The sequence below is a fragment of the Akebia trifoliata genome, chromosome 7 (genome assembly GCF_017979445.1).
Source record: "Akebia trifoliata isolate Shusen 1 chromosome 7, ASM1797944v1, whole genome shotgun sequence".
Lineage (NCBI taxonomy): Eukaryota > Viridiplantae > Streptophyta > Magnoliopsida > Ranunculales > Lardizabalaceae > Akebia > Akebia trifoliata.
This window is the reverse complement of record NC_141381.1, coordinates 7,962,992-7,983,194: the sequence shown is the minus strand read 5'-3', so window position 1 is coordinate 7,983,194 and position 20,203 is coordinate 7,962,992. Positions and strand designations below refer to the sequence as shown.

General features: G+C 36.2%; 1 protein-coding gene across 2 annotated transcripts; it reads right to left on the bottom strand.

The window, feature by feature from the left end:
* Positions 1-4,481: 4,481 nt before the first annotated feature.
* Positions 4,482-18,593, bottom strand: MYB4R1 (myb domain protein 4r1). Of its 2 annotated transcripts, none has more exons than XM_086447319.1 (10): positions 18,061-18,593; positions 14,896-15,440; positions 13,545-13,744; positions 12,626-12,796; positions 9,630-9,944; positions 7,787-7,945; positions 7,554-7,703; positions 7,013-7,219; positions 6,874-6,915; positions 4,482-6,268 (listed from the first exon to the last, which is right to left on the bottom strand). In XM_086447319.1, the coding sequence occupies exons 1-10, from the start codon at positions 18,443-18,445 to the stop codon at positions 5,029-5,031; spliced, it is 3,414 nt and encodes a 1,137-aa protein (XP_086303445.1). In that variant the 5' UTR covers positions 18,446-18,593; the 3' UTR covers positions 4,482-5,028. The 2 variants fall into 2 exon arrangements, with proteins under 2 accessions (XP_086303445.1, XP_086303444.1); XM_086447318.1 differs by having other exon boundaries at positions 6,874-6,918; positions 18,061-18,592.
* Positions 18,594-20,203: the final 1,610 nt, after the last annotated feature.

The window sequence follows — 20,203 nt, the reverse complement described above, 5'->3', positions numbered from 1 at the left end:
CGTCAAAACTAGAAATAAATGGAATAATTACAAAAGATGCCCTTATCCCTTTTGTATATAAAAGAAAGTTGAGTTTGTTTTATTTATTTCTCTTCTTCTCCAAAGAATCAAACACCAACCCATTCTCAACCCAAGGTTTTGACCCATTCTCATCAAGTTTTATCACAAACGAGTCCGAGTTGATCATCGACGAAGAACAAAAAGTCGTCGACATCAACGAGCTTCACTTTTCTCATCACCTTGGATCTTTACTTTTCTTTCTTTCTTTTTATATCTTATCAAAATCAGCAAGTGAGTTTGGATACCACCAACTTGGAGCTTTATCTCGTTAGTAGAAGGTTCATCTTCTATTGTAGAAGAGAAGGAGAGTGTCGTCATAAATTTTTTTGCAAAACCCTCATTCGTTTTGCAACCAAGTCAGCCCAACCTCAACTCTCACGCCATCCAACCTTGATTTTTGTGTTAGCTTTCCACATCCGAAAACTACACACTTCGATAGGGAACTTTCACTTCCTAATGGTAATCGTAGATTTCGAAACATGCATTTAAGAATTTTTATCGAATACATGTCATATTTGTAAATCGTCGAAATCCTTTGTTTAATTTTCAATTCATGATAAGAATTAGAGATTTGATATGTTTTTATCAAGTTTAAACATTAAATTTATGGGAAGGTTAATGGATTCAGAGAACGGAGGAGGAAACCCGAAAATTTGATCAAAAAAATAAAAAATTCGAACAAGTTGGAGCTTGCTGACGGCGCCGCCATCAGGAGCTAATGGCGCCGCCGTCAAACCAAAAAAATTGGCCAAACTCAAATTTGGTTTTTTCTATAATTTCCCTACAGCTTATACATGCTTGAACACCCTTTATTTCATTAAAAATATTTAAATAAATGTCCTCTTTAATTTTTACTTTCTATTTTCTTTAATTTTTTAGTATAATTAAGGTTTTACCCCCTATTTCGGATCAATGGAAATGGTTTCAAAATCTAAATCTCAAATAATCAAAATCCAAATTTTGATTTCAAGAACAAAATATAAATTTCGATGTTTTCGTCAGATTTTCAAAAGTGAATATCTTTTTACTTTGAATCAGACAATAAAAATTACATGGTGTCAAATCTCATGTTTAAGGCTTTCATTTTCAAAAATCCATTTCAATTTCAAGAACTTGAAAAATCGAGTTTCCAACACTTAGCCAAATTTTCACCAATTTTGGCAGTTTGATTTCGCACACTTATTAGGACCCCATTTTAACTCAAATTTGGTAGCTTTTCAATTGAATGATCAAAATGAATTTGAAAGCTTGAAAAATAAATGTTGGACTTGAAAATTTAATAAGCAAAAATACCGAAAGATGGAAAAAGGGATGAAACGGTAAAATGCTAGAATCATACCCGAGAGGTGATGTCTACATTTTACATTGATGTGTTGTGTGTAGGTTGGCGAATGGATATCCAGTGATAATTATTATGGTTGTATGTTTATTTAATTTCTGTTAGTGCAAGACACTAGTTTATGTTTTCGTTCATTTATTTACTTTAGGCCGATGGGCCATTGTTGCATGGTAGGAACTAGATATCCATTCTCAACCTTATAGTGTTAATTTCTCTTTTATTTTTAAATAAAAAATAATATATATATATTTTGTGAGCTGTTAAAGAGCTTATGAATGCTTAAAGGGATAGTACGTCGTATCATCTGGAGCAATATACTATCGTAGGATGTACGGTAGGAACAACCAAGTTCATACGTGGTATGAGATGCGTATGAGAGTGGAGTCACAACTGGAATCCGAGTCCATTCTTCTCTATCTTTACCAGTGAACTTATATTGTAAAGGTGGTCGTATATGAATGGAGTTGTATATTTTGGGAATCACATGCACGCCTGATAAGCATAGACGAAGATGATTAGTTAGTGATCACTAACAATCTAAAGTAGTCAAACGTTTTGACACATCGAAAAGAGACCCCTTGCTTACGATCGCGTCAAACAGTCCACCTGAGTCGGATAAATGATCATCCAGTGTGGTAAGCACAGCGACCGACCACAAAATCAAGAACTAAAAACTAGTAAAATGTTGTAACATCATGTCCCGACTAGAAGCGATCCAGTCGTGAATCCCAACTCTCTAATTCCACTACTCCACCATTGTGTAATATGTATATGTTGTTCTAATTTGAATTATAAACTGAAAATCATGTTTACTATTTTAATGTTGTCAATTATATTTGTATAAGAATGAAAATGTATAGTGAGTATTGATGACTAGTGTTATGTGGAACTTTAAACTGTTTAATTTCATATCCTTGGTTATATATATCAGTTAATCGTAGTTTAATTTGTAAAGCTTTGCATGTATTGAAATAATTCAGTATGATTACTCGATCACGTTAAGTAAGGTTATTAGTTGGAATTGTTTGTGGACCTACTGGGTAACTATTGTTACTCACCCTTTATTTCCATCTTTTTTTTAGTTACAGAGACTACAGTTGGTGATGTGAGTGTAGAGCTGTCAGTCGATGAGCATCTGGATCGTCAGATCGATGACCAGAGTCTGTTACCTGATGAGCAATGGGACTACTTCCACTATGAGTCATTTCGTCCAGGATGTGTGTATAGTTTTTGGGCCAAGTGATAGGTCTATGTTAGAGAAGATAAATTTTTGTAATCCTGTATATTATTACCTTTTGCGCAACTCTGATTTAACCCTATGTTGTTGGCAATTTATAGTCTTCCGCATCTTGTATACTTTTGGCACATTTTATATGCAGGATTTGTTGGATATTGACTTATCAGGTTTTCGAGTTCCATGAAACACTAATATAAACAGAGGGAATCATGTCCAAATTTCGAGGTGCCACCTAGTATCTTGAGATTTAACCTAGGGATTTGTGTTAGCGTTTGGCGAGACGCCACACCTCTTTTGCATTATTCAATTTTCGAGTTTTTAATTTGCATAGTGCCCTTCTGTTTTCAAGAGATTTCTTGTTGTGTTCTTGAGAATACAAATCACAATACAAGTTCAATTGTACATGTACACTAGGAGTGTTGCCTTTTACACGTATGGAGCATTGTATCTTAAGAGACAATTGTCCAAAGACTATTAGCACATCACAATGGCGAAATCTATCTTAAAGCTATTGTGTCCAATACAAACTTTACTTATTTCAATAATAAGATAATATTTTACAGTATTAATAATTTATTTTATATCATTTTCTATTTATTTTCTCTAATCTAACATATCAAATATAACAACTTGTACATCAAAAATCAGCTTTGATTGATTGACCCTCGACAACTAGATCAATTGACAAATTCGTCAACAAATTGCAATGCAACTTTGAGGACCCGAGTTCAAGTCCACTTTACCCATCCAAAGAATAAAAAAATCATCTTGATTGGTGATATCTAGACATTTGATTTAGGATTCAAACGCAAGAAATCGACTTGATCGAGGGCTTCAAGACAATGTTTTCCCTATCTTTAAGCCATTGAATCTTAATATATGTTTTCATTTGTTCAGACTTTTTTTTGTAGTTTGGTAAGTTGGACTTGAACCCACGACCTCAAAGTTGCTTTACAATGTGTCAAATTAACTGAGCTATGGATCTTAGCCCCGTTTATTCAATCTTCCTAATCCCCTGTAATTGTATATTCCACCCTAAATAAATAAATAAGAAAAGATTATAAATAACATCTTCACTAACATTTGGGATTATTCCGATAAAATTCTCTAAATTCTTGGGAGTTCAATAATTCAAGTTGAAGGTTCTAAAAGAACAAGAAAACGATCAAAAGAATATGAACAAAGATATTTCTAAGAGTCCACCACTAAGTATGTCACATTATTCATAGAGGAGTCCAAATGCAAGGCAACCACATTATGAAAGTTTCCCCACTTGGACCGTATGGTCATAATCTCAATCATATCTTTTGATTTATCCTAGAAATATTTTTATTTTCAATCATGATTTTAAATATCGTCCGAGAAGAAGATGAATCACCCCAAGTCATCTCGGTATCGTCCATGAACATGATGGATAGACAAGGCATTTCATGTGCAAAATCTCGCAAGATGAACGAGATGCCTAGGATACTATTTTTGAAAATCTCGGACAAGTTGAAAAAACTTGTCCAAGTCAATCGGGATTTTGTATATTTTAATTAAAATATTTAAAAAAAAATTAAATAATTATTATCTAAATAAAAATATGATTTTAAATCTCCCTTATTTTATAAAAAAATAAATTATAATTATTTTAATATAAATAAATAATTATAAAATGAGTTAAATGGTTTATCTCGTCCGGTACAAGTCTGACTCATCTAAGACAACTCGGTCTCGTCCATAAACCAGACAAGACGTCAAACTTGAGATTTAAATCCATGTTTTCAATATCAAGGTGCTTGTACAAATTATTGCATCTGTAAAATAAATCCCTGCAAGTAAAACTAAAAAGACCACAGCAAAAGAAATAGAAAAAACTTATATTAAAAAAAAATCATAATCCAAGAACTAGCACAGGTGCAATCTTCTCTTCCAACAAAATTTGATTTTAGTACCTGTTATTTACAATTACATCTCAAAAACCTAAAAGCAGATTTCTTCTACCCAATATGCCAGTCCGGATCTAGAATCAAGCTCACTCACTCAGATCATAAAATAAATTCAATTTCTAATTTTTGACGACACTCATGTCCAACATAGAACCCACTTCCACTAGATTCCGGAAATAACAACTTACCAATATCAAATAATTTCATGACTCGCTCCTTTGATATGGATCACAAAAAATTCTTCATCGTCTTCTTTAGACGAAGTCATCATTCCCAACACCATCACTAATGACTTTTCCACATTATCAATGTACTGAAGATGTTCAAAGCAATCCATAGAACCATTAGCCATGCTCATGCAAGTCGACCGATTCTCTCCAATGAAAAATGCAACCCAAATACAAGAGAACCATGAATACCAAATGTGGGTCAAAGCTTGTGCAATTACCGTAATCTGCAACTCAATTAGTTTTTGCATTTGTACTCACTTCTTTCACTGTTTCACAGGAATCAAGAGTTCTACGTTCTAAATCCTCCCCAGTATCCATGTTGTCAACCTGTTTTTCCACCAAATCGTCCCCAGGATGTTCATTTTCAACCCGTAGAAAGACAGACACTCCATTAGCATCATGAGGTTGATGTTCCTTGATAGATTCACTTCCTAACATGTTGGAAGAACTTGATGTGGTCACCAAGACTTGATGCTCCTGTGTTCCCCTTTTTAAACGAGAGATGGGTGCCTTTCTCTTCTTTGTAGTATTATCTCCACCAAGGATCTCAATGTTGTTACCGTTGGTCGTCCTTGAAAGTTTCAAATGTTTAGGAGATGATGAAGTCCCTTGATGGTCCTGCGCTAATTCAGTACATCTCTTCCTCTTTGAAGGTGGCTTATGAAAATTTTTCCTCTTGGAACTTGTATCAACCCCAGCAAAGCTCTCATCATTATCATCGTTGGGTATACATGTCGAAGGTTGAAGAAACAATGGAACACCTTGGTGACACAGTGCTGGTTCAACACATTTATTCTTCTTAGCACACGACATGCGTGCCTTCCTCTTCGAAACATCATCATTCCCAATAAAGGACTCAACACCATCACCATTGGTTATACATGCCAAAGGTTCAAGACACAACGGAAGATCTTGGTCGCCCGGTGCTGACTCAGCACGTTTATTCTTCTTTGATTGTGGCTTGCGTGCTTTCTTCTTTGAAACACTACCATTTCCAACAATGGTCTCAACATCACCATCATTGGTCATGCATGTCAAATGCTCAGGTAACAATGGAAGCTCTTGATGGCCCAGTGCTGACTCAGCAGATTTATTATTCTTCTTTGCACGTGGCTTGCGTGCCTTCTTTGAAACAGTATCATTCCCACCAATGGTCTCAACATCACCACCATTGGTCATGCATGTCAAAGGCTCAGGCAACAATGGAGGATCTTGGTTGCCCAATGCTGGTTCAGCACATTTATTCTTCTTTGCACGTGGCTTACGTACCACCTTCTTTGAAATAGTATCATTCCCACCAATGGTCTCAACACCATCATCATTGCTCTTCTTTGAACGTGGCTTATGTGCTTTCTTCTTTGAGACAGAATCATTCTCACAAATGGTCTCAACATCATCACCATTTGTTATCCTTAAAACTTCTTCAGCTTCACTTTTAGACCTCTTGGAGCTCTTCTTAGCAATGCCGTTGCTGCAATTCCAAGGAGTGGGAGTAAAAAAAAAATGCATAGTAAAGGGTAAACCAGGTTTGACAACAGTATTTTGTAACTAAAAAGGGTTTCTTTCCACATAGCAAATTTACCAGGAATGCAAAATGAAAGAACCAAACTAGATAGAGCAATGGAAGCATCTAACAGAGACATCTATGTTACCTAGTTCATTGGTTCAATCAGTCCAAATTTGGGATTGCGGTTTGTGGTTCGCCATTCTTGAACGAACCAGGTTCGTAGAGGTAGTTCATGGCAGATATTTAAGTCATTTATGTTAATCTCATAGAAATCGACTAAGGTCAAGGGGCACATCATCAGTTTAAAAACAAAGGGTATCTTTAATATTTGACCAAATCTTGGGATTTCTAAAATAAAGGCTATCTCTAACATTGACCAAACCATGGGGGCATCTCTAAAATTCACCAAAATAAGGGGATTCCTTGGGTTTACTGTTTTTGATGAACCCATTATGAACCGAATTTTGAACTGGTTTAGTTTGTACCAATTTGTGGGTTGTTACTATATTAATGAACCCAGTAACATAGGGGCACACATGGAGGAAGGGCTGGGTTAAAGTAAGGCTTACCAAGATACCGTTGTATCTTTTCGCTGCTTATATTCAGGCTTCCTGCTGCACCAATACACAATTTACAAAAACACAAAATCAATTGGTCAAAGCTTTACAACCAACAAAACATCTAGAGTAAGTGTTTTGAGTGGCATACCGTGTTTTTTTCTTTTCTTTCCCATTATTGTTTCCACCTTCAGATTCAGAAATGGGATTTGTCCCTGGTAAGGGAAGAAAATCACTAGGGCAGAGTGTAGGTCGCTCCTCTTCACGATCTACAAAATTGGACATAAAAGCAGCCTTTTGTATCCTCCGCTCTGCTTGGAGCAATGGCACTTCATGTGGAAGCAAGACCTTCCACCTCCTAGTCACTCAGAAGAAATAATAAGAGAGTAGGAAAGGTCACCTTAGTAATCAGCATTAGGGGTGCAACTTGGTCCGGTTCAAACAGAGAACTGAACCGAACCAAACCGATGGCTTTGGGCGGGTTTGGTTTGGTTTGGAACAAGTTGCAGTTTGGTTCTGGGTTAAGAAAATGGACAACCAATCAATTTAGTTCTGTTCTCGCTTCAAGGCTTGTATAAAAACCGAACCACGTTGCATCCCTCATCAGCATCAGCATTGAAATGACACAAAAGTTCTAGGACGCAACGAAATTAGAAACCAACAACAATAAGGCGAAGACATATGTATCATACCTCCTGCACTGACTATCAGTACGGGGAGGAATAGATGCTGCGACCTTAGACCAGCAATGCCCATGTTCTGCAATCGCTGCTTTCAACATGGTATCCTCATCTTCTGTCCATTCCCCAAGATTCAAAGATGGATCTAGAACATTGAGCCATCTGTCACCAGATTCAAGCCTCTCAAATGTGATCAAATCAAGTGGTCTAAAACTTTACTCAAGATAATCAGAGAGGTTTCATACCTTTCTCTACATTGAACTTGGGTCCGGCCAGGGACAAACTGAGCTATTTTCTTCCAGGTTTTGGGCCCGAAAAGCGTCACAGCTACTTTTAATCGTTTGTCTTCCTCCACAGTCCACCTCCCCACCCTTTCCCTAGCAGGATTAAGGGTTTTCTTCCATCTGCATTATTTAAACCACATAAAACACAAAATTCATTGCACAGGGGAAAAACAGACTGAAAACAAAGAGCTAATGTGAGTTCACATACAATAATTGGAAAAGCATGCATCTCCCTGAACAGGAATTGATCTGTCAAAACATCTTACAGTGTAAGATGTTCGTTGGAAATAGTTAGAAGAGGGCAGTAGATGGAGAGTTATTATTGTTTAGAGATTCTATTGCCACGCCAACTTTTGCTAACGCCACCCCAATTCATATGTAAATCACCAAAGAAATAATACACATATTGGGGAGGCGTTAGCAAAAGTAGATGTGGCAACAGAAGCTCTCTAATTGTTTTGCAACCAGGTATGGGTTTAAGACTCCAACAAAGGTACAAAGTGTTGCACTTGGGAAACCCTAAAAATTGATGTTGCATATTCAGCAGTGTACTTTAAATAATGTAATCAAAGTAAATTTATGTATTAATAAGGATAATAATGTAAAATGTGATTGGAAATCTTATGATTTCTATCATATACCCATGACAAAACAAAACATATAGGTGAAGTAACGAGTATCAAAAGCTTGGGGGTCCAGAATTCCTTCGAAAGTTTCCTTCTTTTTTGGCCACCAACGTGGATACGATTTATCGATCCAAGAAAAACACTGATAAGATCTTGACAATTGATCATCTAATTTCTCATAAGATATTAATAGCAAACTATTGCTCTATGTGTAAAGCTATCAGGTAATCAATCACCTTCTCATCCATTGTGATTCCACTTATGCAATCCCTATGTGATATTCGTTGGTGAGATCCCTCTTAAGTTATTTCCCTATTCCAGACTTGACACTGGCCAACCTTTTACATTTAGAGATAGAATTATGTGGAGATTAATTTTATTTGCCTTCTCAGGGTCTCTACAAAGAAACGTGAATTTTCAAAGGAACATGAGTTATTTCTACAAGATGTCATTTTATTCTATTGATTTAAAATTTTCAATAATTTCCATGGCTTCTCTTTTTGAGGATTTTGCTTGTAGTTCGAGAAGATCTAGTCTGGATGTTGGCTTCTGTTTTGTCTGTAGATATTTTTTTTTTTTCTTTTAGGTTAGTCTTTTCAATAACCTAGTATGTTTGCTTTTATTCTCAATAAATATACACCAGTGAAAAAAAAAACAGATATAAATCCTAAAGCCCGAATTCATACTACCCCCTTCAACCGCTGAAAACAGCGTTATTACTTCTCACTTCTACTACCTCTTTTTTTTTTTTTTTTTTTTTGCTTTGGCAGGCTGCACATACCAACCACCCTAGCATGTGTTCAGCAGTTAAATATAGCCACTTTTAAGTGGAGGGGCGTATAGAGATTCGAAGGTGTGACCTGGGGAGCAAACCCAGTCGCCCTTATCATCTCAGCTAACCCCTGATGGTTTCTTTCTTCTACTACCAAACTTGTTAAAAGCACCCCAACCATAAAACCTATTTTCTAATTCCTTTAACCATAGATTTCAACAAATTAGACCCTTACACCATTAGATGCCATTCTTGTATCCAATTTTTTACTTGCATTGATACAAACTGAACAACATAAAACTTTGTCTTTGATCATATGGTACATTATAATTTATTACTTTGTCAATGGAATGCCTTCACTCAGAATAAAATAGCAATTCAAAATGCCTATAAAATTGCTACTGACCTATTAGAACACTGGGTACCTGTCCTTCCTTCCAAATTAGAAGCAACTTGCTGCCAATCATGTTCACCGATGGCTTCTACAGCTGTGCGAAGTTGTACATCATCATCTTCTGTCCAAGCCCGTTTCATAATGTGAGCATTAAGACTCCGTTGATAACGAGCCAAGCACTGAAACGGGGTTCTGTTTGTTCCTAATGTAGTTGCAATATCAATCCAGTTATAAAGCCCCCTTTTTTGGAGAATAAATAAAAGATTCTTATCTTCGATATTGGTCCACGAATTGTGATTGATTAGAGGATCATCACTGTTCAACCACCTGCAGCACATAAAAGTAGCAGGTGCACATACTTGAATTGTGTTAGGGGAAAGAAATAGGATTAAAAAAAATAATTAAATATAAAAATAGTTTTATTCAAATAAAGATATTTCAACTATCAGCATTGGAGAAAACTGTACAGCAAAAAAAAGTGTGAATCTACAGATCTAGTACGAAATGTTAATTGAACAAAGAACCGGCAGATATACCCGATCACCACATTCTGTGGCAGGGAGCACCGACCCTTGGTACACTGCAACCAGTAGCCTTACTCATGGGAGAGCAGCAAGCCTTGCCTTACAACATTTATTAACTTATTTAGATGGGCATCCGACCCCAAGCATTTTGGGATAAGGCTTTGATGATGATTATTTATTTGGGTGGATCCCAAAAAATGCGTTTCTAACATTAGCACATTTTAGTTCGCATTAGGAATTGTTGAAGAATATATGGGCAACAAAGAACAGTGACTTGAATAGCGATGTCTGTTCATGTCCAGTAGAAGTCTATCGTTCCGATGTGGGCAGTATTCTTATCATGGTTTTATGTCCCGGATTTTGGTCTCATCTCGGTCGTGACGACACTAGGGCTGCATTTGGATTGAGAGAAATGGAGAGGAGAGGAGAAGGGAAGAGAAAATAAATGAGTTTATCTCCATTTCTTTTGTTTGGATTGTTAAGTGGGGAGAGAAGAGAAAATAATTGGAGGAGAAGAGAGAAAAATAGGTGAGTTTTCTTTCTCTCCAAAAGTGGAGAGAAGAGGAGAGAAATGGAGAGAAACCATTTTAAAATATCTTATAATTCCAACTCTTCCCCTAGATCTCTTTTTAAGGTATTTTAAAATTCCAAAGTTGTCCCAAGTTCTCTCTTGTCAATCCAAACATGGTGGAGAGAAATTGAATTTCTCCTCTTCTCTTCCCTTCTCTTCTCTTCTCTTAATGAGTTTCTCCTCTCCACTTCTCTCAATCCAAACATAGCCTAAGTTGTCTTAGACGAGTTGTCTCAGACAAGTCGTCTCAGTTCAGAATGAGACAGTCAATTTTATCTCCATTTTAAACTACAAACCTTGAGCCCTAGTCCCCAACCTAGACAAAAACACTGATATTTTTTTCAACCCTTCTCTTCCTCAACCAATCATCTTCAACCCTTTTCTTCTTCAAAACTAGCCATCTTCAACCTAAAGATTCCATTTACTCTAACCTTCAAATCAAACCTCAATGTAAGATGGAATTTTTGAGAAGCAGATAATGATAGAATTTTGGGAAGAAATCTAGGATTTTCTACAAAGTCTTAAAGGTAGAGTTAAAACGATAGAAAGATTGAATCTTCATTTTTTTCCCTAGCATTTCCAAAGATACAATCTAGGGTCCATCGACAAAGGTTCCCACAATAGTTTCCTTATTTTTATGTGGTTGGTAGTCTTGAACAAACTTCCTACAGTCGATCTTCTTAAGTCAAGGGGTCATATTTTTGTTAAATATTGTTGCTTGTGTAAGGCAAGTGCAGACTCCATGGATCATCTCCTCATCCATTGTGACTTGGCATATGTTGTTTGGTCTCATTTTTTCTCTTAGTTTAAAGTAGTTTGGTGCAACCCCATTCCGTTCTTTCTCTTATGAGATGTTGGAAGTCCTCAAACTTTTTCTAGTAGAGAAAAGATTCTGTGGAAAATCATTCCCTTCTGCCATTTGTTGGGGCTTATGGAAAGAAAGAAATGGGAGTACTTTTGAAGGAAAGGAAAATTCTTCTAGAGATCAAATTTTAAGTATACTTGGTTTGGTGTTCTTCTGGTGTAAAAAATTTAAGAAGTTTACGTTGAGGATTTTTTTTTAGATGGGATATTGTTTGTAGTGAGAGAGATTAGCTTGTGTGTATTCTCCCGAGGAGAGGAAAGCTTGCCCTCTTTATCAATAAAGTTTCCATTTAAAAAAAAAATAGTCATCATAGAACTCATTTCAACACCCACCAGCCCAAACCATTCTTCCCAAAAGCATAACCAAGAAAACTTCATTCCATATATACATATACCTTGTTCATCTTCTTTTTTATCGATAAAGATAAATATATTGAAAAAGATAAGAAAACAAGGGGCTCGAGGGGACCAACCCAAAACAACAAGAAAACAGAGCAAAAAGAGAAAGAAAGAAAGAACAGAGAACCCCGAACAACAACTACTCTAGCGACAAAGAACAAACCCTATCCCATCTAACAATATTGCAAACCACCTCTTTCTTCAATCAGTGACTTAATATCAATGAATAGTAAGTCAAAGCATGTTTAAGTTTTAGTGTGCCAGCGTAAGTATTTAGCGTGCCAATAATGGATAGAGTGTGTGATGCATTAAACAAGATCTACATAAATCATTAAGTTGCATGTTTCTGTTCACATTGTCCCATCCAAGGTAGCGGATCTCAAAAATGTATGCAGTCAGATGCTTCCTTTTTTAGCATTTCACAAACAAAATCTAGCTCTAGAATAATGAGACATAACTCAAAGACAATGATATTAAATATTTTGTATCCAATGTTAAAGGCATGCACAGATGAAAATAAGCACTCCCCACAAAATAGAATGTCATTAGCTCGTGACTGTTTGCCTAATTTATTTCAAAAGAACACTTCCAAGCACATAATCTAAGAGATAAGAAAATCAAAACTAACTATCATGAAGTAAACAGTATACCTTGCTTCACATTCTGCACCAGAACGGCCCACAACATACATGGACGCCAACCGCTCCCAGTCAACCTTAGGTAAAAAGGATCTAACATTTTCAGGCGTGATCTCAACATCTGTGATTGATGCAATGATGTTATCTAAAGCATTTGAATCGCCAAAAGAATCCTCGAAACCACTGTCAAGGAAATACGAATCAGGCAACTTATGCCCGAGAAACAATGTTTTCAAAAGATAAGATTTCATAATTGTGAGAGTAGGACTCATCAACTCAAATTGGGATTGGATCTAAAGTAGCACCTCATGAGTTAACAGAAATGAAATATAATCCCAAAAACCATTTAAATGTATAATATGCTCCATAATTCCTACAAAGACCAAAGTTTTGTAAAATATTTTTTTTTTCTTTTTGATGGATAAGCTGGACTTGAACTCACGACCTCAAAGTTGTTTTGCAATGTGTAAAACCAACTGAACTATGGGTATAAGCCCTGATTTGTGTAAAATAATGACAAGAAAGTTTGATAGCAGTCTCAATATGCACTATAGAATACAATTTTAACACAGCTATAAACTTGCACAAACAAAAAATTTGTATGCAAGATCAAAATCATGTATTATTACTTCATCAACAAATTAAACGAGCTTCAATTTATCATCAAATACCCTATTCTCGATCATCCAACATTCTGTGCACAGGGTAGCAGTTTTCCTAAAATGATTTTGTTCAAATGGTAAGATTTGACAGAACCATACGATTTGAATCCTGAGTCGTTCTCAAACAATAAGATTCACCAAAAAAGGTATGATTTTCATCTAAAGAAATGGTACATAAGATTTGAATCATTTGGGATGAGATTTGATTTGAAACCTAGGACTCAAATTGTATCTAAAGAGATTTAATAACACCACATAACAGAATATACCTGTATAGATCCAATGACTTCTGAAGCATCATTTCTTGAAATTGTTGTTTTATTCCCTTTCGAAGATTTTCTTTTGCTGCCTCTGACCAATGTTGTCTACGCAATGAAAGCGGAAATTTTGCCAACACCACCCTATAGTTGGCTACATGAGAATTCTCAATTGGACCAAGATACAAGGCACGAACCTTCTTGTCATTGTCCTGCATATAACATAAATGCTATCTCAATTATCACACGGTGCATGAAACAAGCAATTAGATGTGTTACATATAGGCCAGGTCCCACCCAACCAACACGTCCTCTTCACAAAGCACAAGCATAGACAGAAAATTTCAGAGAGAATCGAAATTTACGTCTTTAAGAAAGAATTACAAAACAAAATGACAGTCATCCATGATTCTTAGTAGGTAATAAGTAGAAATGGTACGGCTAAGTCAGCAGTTGACATCTATATCCGACAATGCTGTTTGTTACTTTTATTATATTTTTAGAAAATTTCAACAATGCTAATTTAGTGTCATCGTCCTCACCAAAGCCTTACCCCAAAATTTTGGGGTCAGCTGAACAAATTGTGTTACTCAATTCAATTCTGTCTGAATCCGTGTCTTCTATTAATTCAAGTGTATTAACATCTGCTCTCATTACAGCAGTGCCGATTTAGTATGATAAGGCAGAATTAGCAGTTGGCATATCTATGAAACAATGCTGAATTCTGATCTACATGGCTGTGGTTTGATGAAGTCAAATTGAGAATGCAGTCTGGATTAGTCCATCAGAAGTTAGAGTTGCACTACGACCTTTTCGCTGCAACCAAAGCGGACACACACACACACACAAAAATGCTAACACTTGACTTATTAATGGGTAGACACCATTCCAAGTTGGCCAAGCAGTACATCCAAATCTGCAAACATAAAAGCCAGCACCTATACACCCACAGTTGCGCATTCAGCAATAATACTGCTGTAACAAAAGACTAACACTGTGAGGGTCACAAAGTTCATAATTCGAATAACGAAAGACAGGAACACTGAAAAAAAAAAAAAAGTTGTTCCATTTTCCTATATGGAACATAGTTTCTTGTTGATGTGAATGCTTGAAGACAATCTCATTTAATAAATAATAAAATTAAGACTAATGAAGCATGCTAATACATATTGAAGAATCCCATAATAATCTATTAAATGCATATACATTTGATCACAACATTTGTGCAAGCAAAATATATGATTGTCAAACAGTAAGATGACCTATAAGATGGAAGGCCACGAATTAGGTAGTAAATGACATATTGCGTATTCATATAATTAGAAAAGAAAAACCTGGCGCAGAAAAATCAATAAACAATGACCTTGAAAATCCGAGGAGTCCTCGATTTCCGAACTGAAATCAATTGTACACGAGCGTCCTTCTTTTGGGATAAAGCTCGCCCTGCTTTTCTTTTGCATGAAGCCTGAAAGTCCTTAAGAAGTTTGATACGTTCCCTTAATTGTTTGTTCTCCTCAATCCTTGCTTCAATCTGTATCAGCTTACTCCTGATGAACTTCTGACACGACCTGTTCTTTTTAATGGCGTCAATAAACAACTGCGCAGACTTAGGTTTAAGGAAGCCAGAATACTTAGGTGGCAATGTTGATGACTCAGGATCTTCCGATCGATGCCACTCAATGTAACCAGATGGCTGGTTTTGGTTCCCAGGACCTGTAAAACTAGATGATTCCAAAAGCTTGGGGCTGTTACAAGCTTCTTCAGAATCTGAAAACTCTTCACCCAAAGCTCCAGAATAATTTCTGTTTACAAAATTTGTTTTAGGACTTTCAAGTTCCGATGGTGTGTCAATGCCACAAACCAACTCAGGCTTATGTAAATGGTTCTCTGTGTTCTTTTTCAGGACATCTGCATTAAGATATGAAAAGACATGAGAGGTTTGTCAAATATATTGAATGAGAGGGGGAGGGGGCACTTTCACTGATAACCATACCATTCACCGGACGTACAATTAAAATCAACCCTAGCACTAACAAAACATATTTTCAGAGATCCAAATATAGTTAGAATCCAGTCTGATACGATGCCAAACATAGATAGCACAGTTTTTTGAAAGGTGTAATGTGTACTATATTATTATTATAAAGAAAACTGGCAGTCAGGATGCCAACTGCTACAAAACAAAGGTCCTTAATCCCTAGTCTACAAATCATATCCCACCTGAACTTCTATCTTCAAAGAAGATACCCCTAAAGTCCTTACACAACTTACATCAAAAAACAACTTCCAGAAGCATTTGCTCCTTCCCTTTGAATAATCGGTTATTCCTCTCCTACCAAAGGCTCCAACACAACTTTCTCTCCCCAAAAAAGGCATGTGATTGCCAACTTTCGAACAGGGAAAGAATCAAATGAGGAAAACACCCAAATGTCTGAAACAAGTGACTTGAAGTTGGATCAAACCTATGAGGTAAATGAACAATGAATTAAGACATGATGAAGCGACTCACCACAAGCCTTCCACAAGCAACAATAAAATGATGCCATGTTTAAAGATGTTATCTAGCCATCCGGATCTGATTCAAGGAAGAAGACTAAGTGAAGAAAATAATCTTTGAAGGAATTTTTTGGCTCCAAATAGCTTATACTAGGAATTTCAAATAGGAGTGACCCTGAGCTAAAATCTTATAAAATAAACTTCTCAGAGAAAACTTTGTCCCAAGTCCCGTCCCAAAGCATTTAATCCTGGATACATTTGAAAGTTGGTAAATGAGGATAGCTGTCTTCATAATCATTACACTGCCTCTTAAAGCCAAAATCCCAAGATAACTCATTCACGTCCTGCATCATGAATCTTTCAATTGGCAATTATTTTTCCAATGAGATGGAATACACATTGGGAAACTTCATTTGCAAAGGTGACATGCCACACCATCTATTTAATCTCCAGAAGTTGAAGTGGAAAAAAGTTTCAAAAAGACTAAAACCCTTATAATAGAAGAATTCACAGTTATAATATCTTTTCGATAACCTTATGTAAATTTAAAGTAAAATATATAGGTATTAGGTATATACATTTTCAGGGAGGAAAAAAACCTGCACAGGTGAAGCGAACACCCCCCCCCCCCCCCCCCAAAAAAAAAAAAAAATCTCCCGAGTGCACATAGCATTTTTTATAAGAGAGAACAAGAATAGATATTTAGTAAACCAAAACTAGGATAGAGTGCTCCTCATAAGAATTAATTTGCCTACTTTGCACAACTACTAGGCTTCCAAAATACCAACCTCCCATCAACTCCTTGCACTACTAGTCCCATAATGATTTGGACTGAAGGGGAAGGTTCAAGCAAGTTGTGGGAAAAGAGTACATCTCCCATCATTTTCTGATTCATACACTCTAGAAACAACCTCTAACATTCCAAGATAGAGTACTCCTTATAAAAACTAAAAGCCACATTTCTCGAAGTGAAAGGGAGTAGAACATCTCAAGCCTTAACCATATTCTACTAGTAAAAGGAGGTGGTCAGAAGTTGATCTCAGCATAGCCACATTTGGGAAGATCTTGCTACCATCAGCATAGCAACAAATTCCCAAGACTTTTTCATGTTACTCGTCAGTTTGCCACCATCTTGCTTTTAGAAAGAGAAGCTCCTCTGATGCCCCAAGGCAAGTCATAGAAGTTCGTTATATCAACAAGTTCTTCCTTGAACTGATTCATCATATTCTTGTCCGTGGGTTTGTAGACCGTTGTTAGCACCAATTAAAGGTTTGTTCCTTACATCTACATCGAATGTAAAGAGAAAATGCTAACCCCTCAATTCCTAGAATATTGTTGTCCCAGATCATCAATCTTCTACTCAACATCCACAGTGCCAGTAACTTGAATCAACAAAATCTTTTTTCCTTCATATTTGCACTAATTCCCTTCTTCAATATCATTTCCAATTTGGTCTCCTAAAGTATTACCACATTTACTCCCCAACCCCTAAGAAGATTCTTTACTGCAACTCCACAACTAAACCTCTAACTCTAGGAAATATATTTGAGATCCATTGCAATAGATGTTTTTCCCTTCATCTCAAACGAGTCAATGTGATGGGTGATTTGGGCTTAGACCCATAGTTCAGTTGGTTTGACACATTGTAAAGCAACTTTGAGGTTGTGGGTTCAAATCCAGCTTACCCATCAACAAAAAAAAATATAACATAATATAATAAACAGATCATCAAATAATAATAAAAAGTGATACTCGATTGCCTCCCAGACCGAGATGACTTGCCATTTTTTTTAATTTAAAAAGAAAAAAAAAATCTATTAATATTCCATTTTGAAAACCATTTGAACAAATCAACACAGTAGCCAACAACATGTATTACACAAATTCAGTCAATTTATACACCAAATAATCTTATAGAAGCAACAAAAAAGCGAATAGAAACACAATAGCACCAAATTTCTATCTACTCTGTTGTGCACATTGAATCAAACTCTAAAATTTAAACAAAACATTAAAACTGAACAACACTTACCCGAATCGAATTTTGAGAACCTCCTCTCAATGGCACGAAGTGTTTCAAAATCATCTTCATCATCCTCGTCCGAAGCAATTGGCGGGAGAAAACTCAGAGGTTTCAAAACTAAAGGCTGATTATCATCCAAAGGGCGGGGCGCAAATCTCTGTCGAATACTTCGAGCCAATTCAAGATCATCTGATTCATCACTGCCACCTTCAGAATCCGAATTAGTCGCAATGGTTGTATCGGTGGGAAGGGTTTCTTTGATTTGATTAGGGTTTGTTCCAGTTAACATACAAGCCCTTCTAAGGGCTTCCATGTCTTCATCAAAAGCATCGTCTTCTTCAGAAATTTCTTCTTCATCTTCGTTTTCGCCTCCTCTGTGAGAGAATATGGCCATTGAAGAAAGCAAGGAAGCTCTGTGTGTTAGGGTTTGGGGATGAAGAATATGGACGAACGTCTTTTTTTCTCTTTACTTCTTTCTTCTTCTTCAATAAGTTTTGAAGGAAAATTGGGTCTCTCTCTCAAGTCTCAATCGCTCATGTTCTGTAAACACTAATAAACAGGGCAACGCCACTAACCCTGCGTTCGTCTTCGAATTTTAGAGGAACCCTCCGTGGCTTTATGTATTTATTTCACGCCCCTACTTTTATTAATATTTTAGATTCCTCCTTGAGGACGCCACGTGTAATACCAAGGAGATCGTTTAACGAAGTTTTGAAGGATAGCTGTTTCAAAAAATTTCCCCCTAAACCCTTTGTTATTCTTTTAGAGTTGCTATTGGCACCCCAACTTTTACTTATCACACTTCAATTTCTTAAATTATTTTTCATACCCCCAATTAAAGGTTGAAACACACTCCTCAAAGATTACGTAAGTTTGGCTCAATTTATAATCCCAACATTATAACACTTGTTCCAACAATTTTAGTAGTTATTTACAATTATGTTTAGTCTCACATAAAATCTAAAACCCAAAAACGTATATCTATAATATCATTTCTCACGTATTGTTATTTTTCCTATGAATTGACTAGTTTCATAATTATTTGTCTCTTATTATATATTAATTGTCTTTCTTCCATTTGGCTTCGAGGTGGTGGTGGTTGTATTATTCATATTTTCTCTCTAAACTTGACATGAGATTCAACCATCTGTCCCATGAATAACATTAACTGTGTTATCAGGTCAGTGGTTTGATCAAGAATATGTCACATCACTGTTGCGTTTCGACCTCTGCCTCGTCCACTCCTCTCACTTGTGTTTATCCACAACAAGTCATTTATCAGAATAAGGTCAAAACCGTTCTTACGCAACTATGAATTACTACCATAGCCTGGAACTTAGTAATAGACTCTATTTCCATTACTAACATAATAAACTTAGAATCTTATCCTAGGCTTACTAGACTATATAAACTTCTAGACACGGAAGAACTCGTAATTTTAATATGGAACTACTAATGAGTTCGGATACCGAATTCCTAGAGATACTCAATGATCATCGCTATAATATATGTGGTATCAGCCAACTCCTCAAAACATAGCAGATCTGTATCCCATACGGATTTATTACTATGCTCTTATACCATCTATGGCGTCCCGCTAAACGCTAATACAAAGCCCCATGTCAGATCTCGAGGCACAAGATGGTGTCTCGAAATTTCAGCATAGTCTCCTCTGTTTATGTTAGCATTCCAAGGCGTTCAACCTGCACCTAATAGACGACATACATAATCCTACATATATACCTACAAAATCTAATACTAGAAGCATATATACATCTAATAACGTATGAAAATCAGAGTACGAAAGGACAAATAAAATACAAGATTATACAAAGATTATAACGTATGGGATATAGTCCCAGTACTTACCAAGTAACGGACTTTGGTCGTCTATTTGACCTACCAGATAGTCCTCACTCGTGTTCTACACCTGCTTCGCCAAACTCTATATCTGAAACTAAAAAAAATGGACAAGAAAATGGTGAGTAACAATAGTTACCCAGTAGAGAAACAAACAATTTCTATCAATAACCTCTCCTAACATTAACGAATAACCATACTAAATCATTTTAACATATGCAAAGTTTTACAAAAAAACTACGATTAACTGGCACATATAGCTAGGGATGAACAACTAAACATTTTAAAACTC

Coding starts and splice junctions, on each gene's coding strand:
- MYB4R1 (XM_086447318.1), bottom strand. CDS start 18,445: ATGGCCATATTCTCTCACAGAGGAGGCGAAAACGAAGATGAAGAAGAA. Junction 7,220..7,553: donor ACTGATAGTCAGTGCAGGAG/GTATGATACATA, acceptor CTGAGTGACTAG/GAGGTGGAAGGTCTTGCTTC. Junction 6,269..6,873: donor AAAGATACAACGGTATCTTG/GTAAGCCTTACT, acceptor TTGGAATTGCAG/CAACGGCATTGCTAAGAAGA.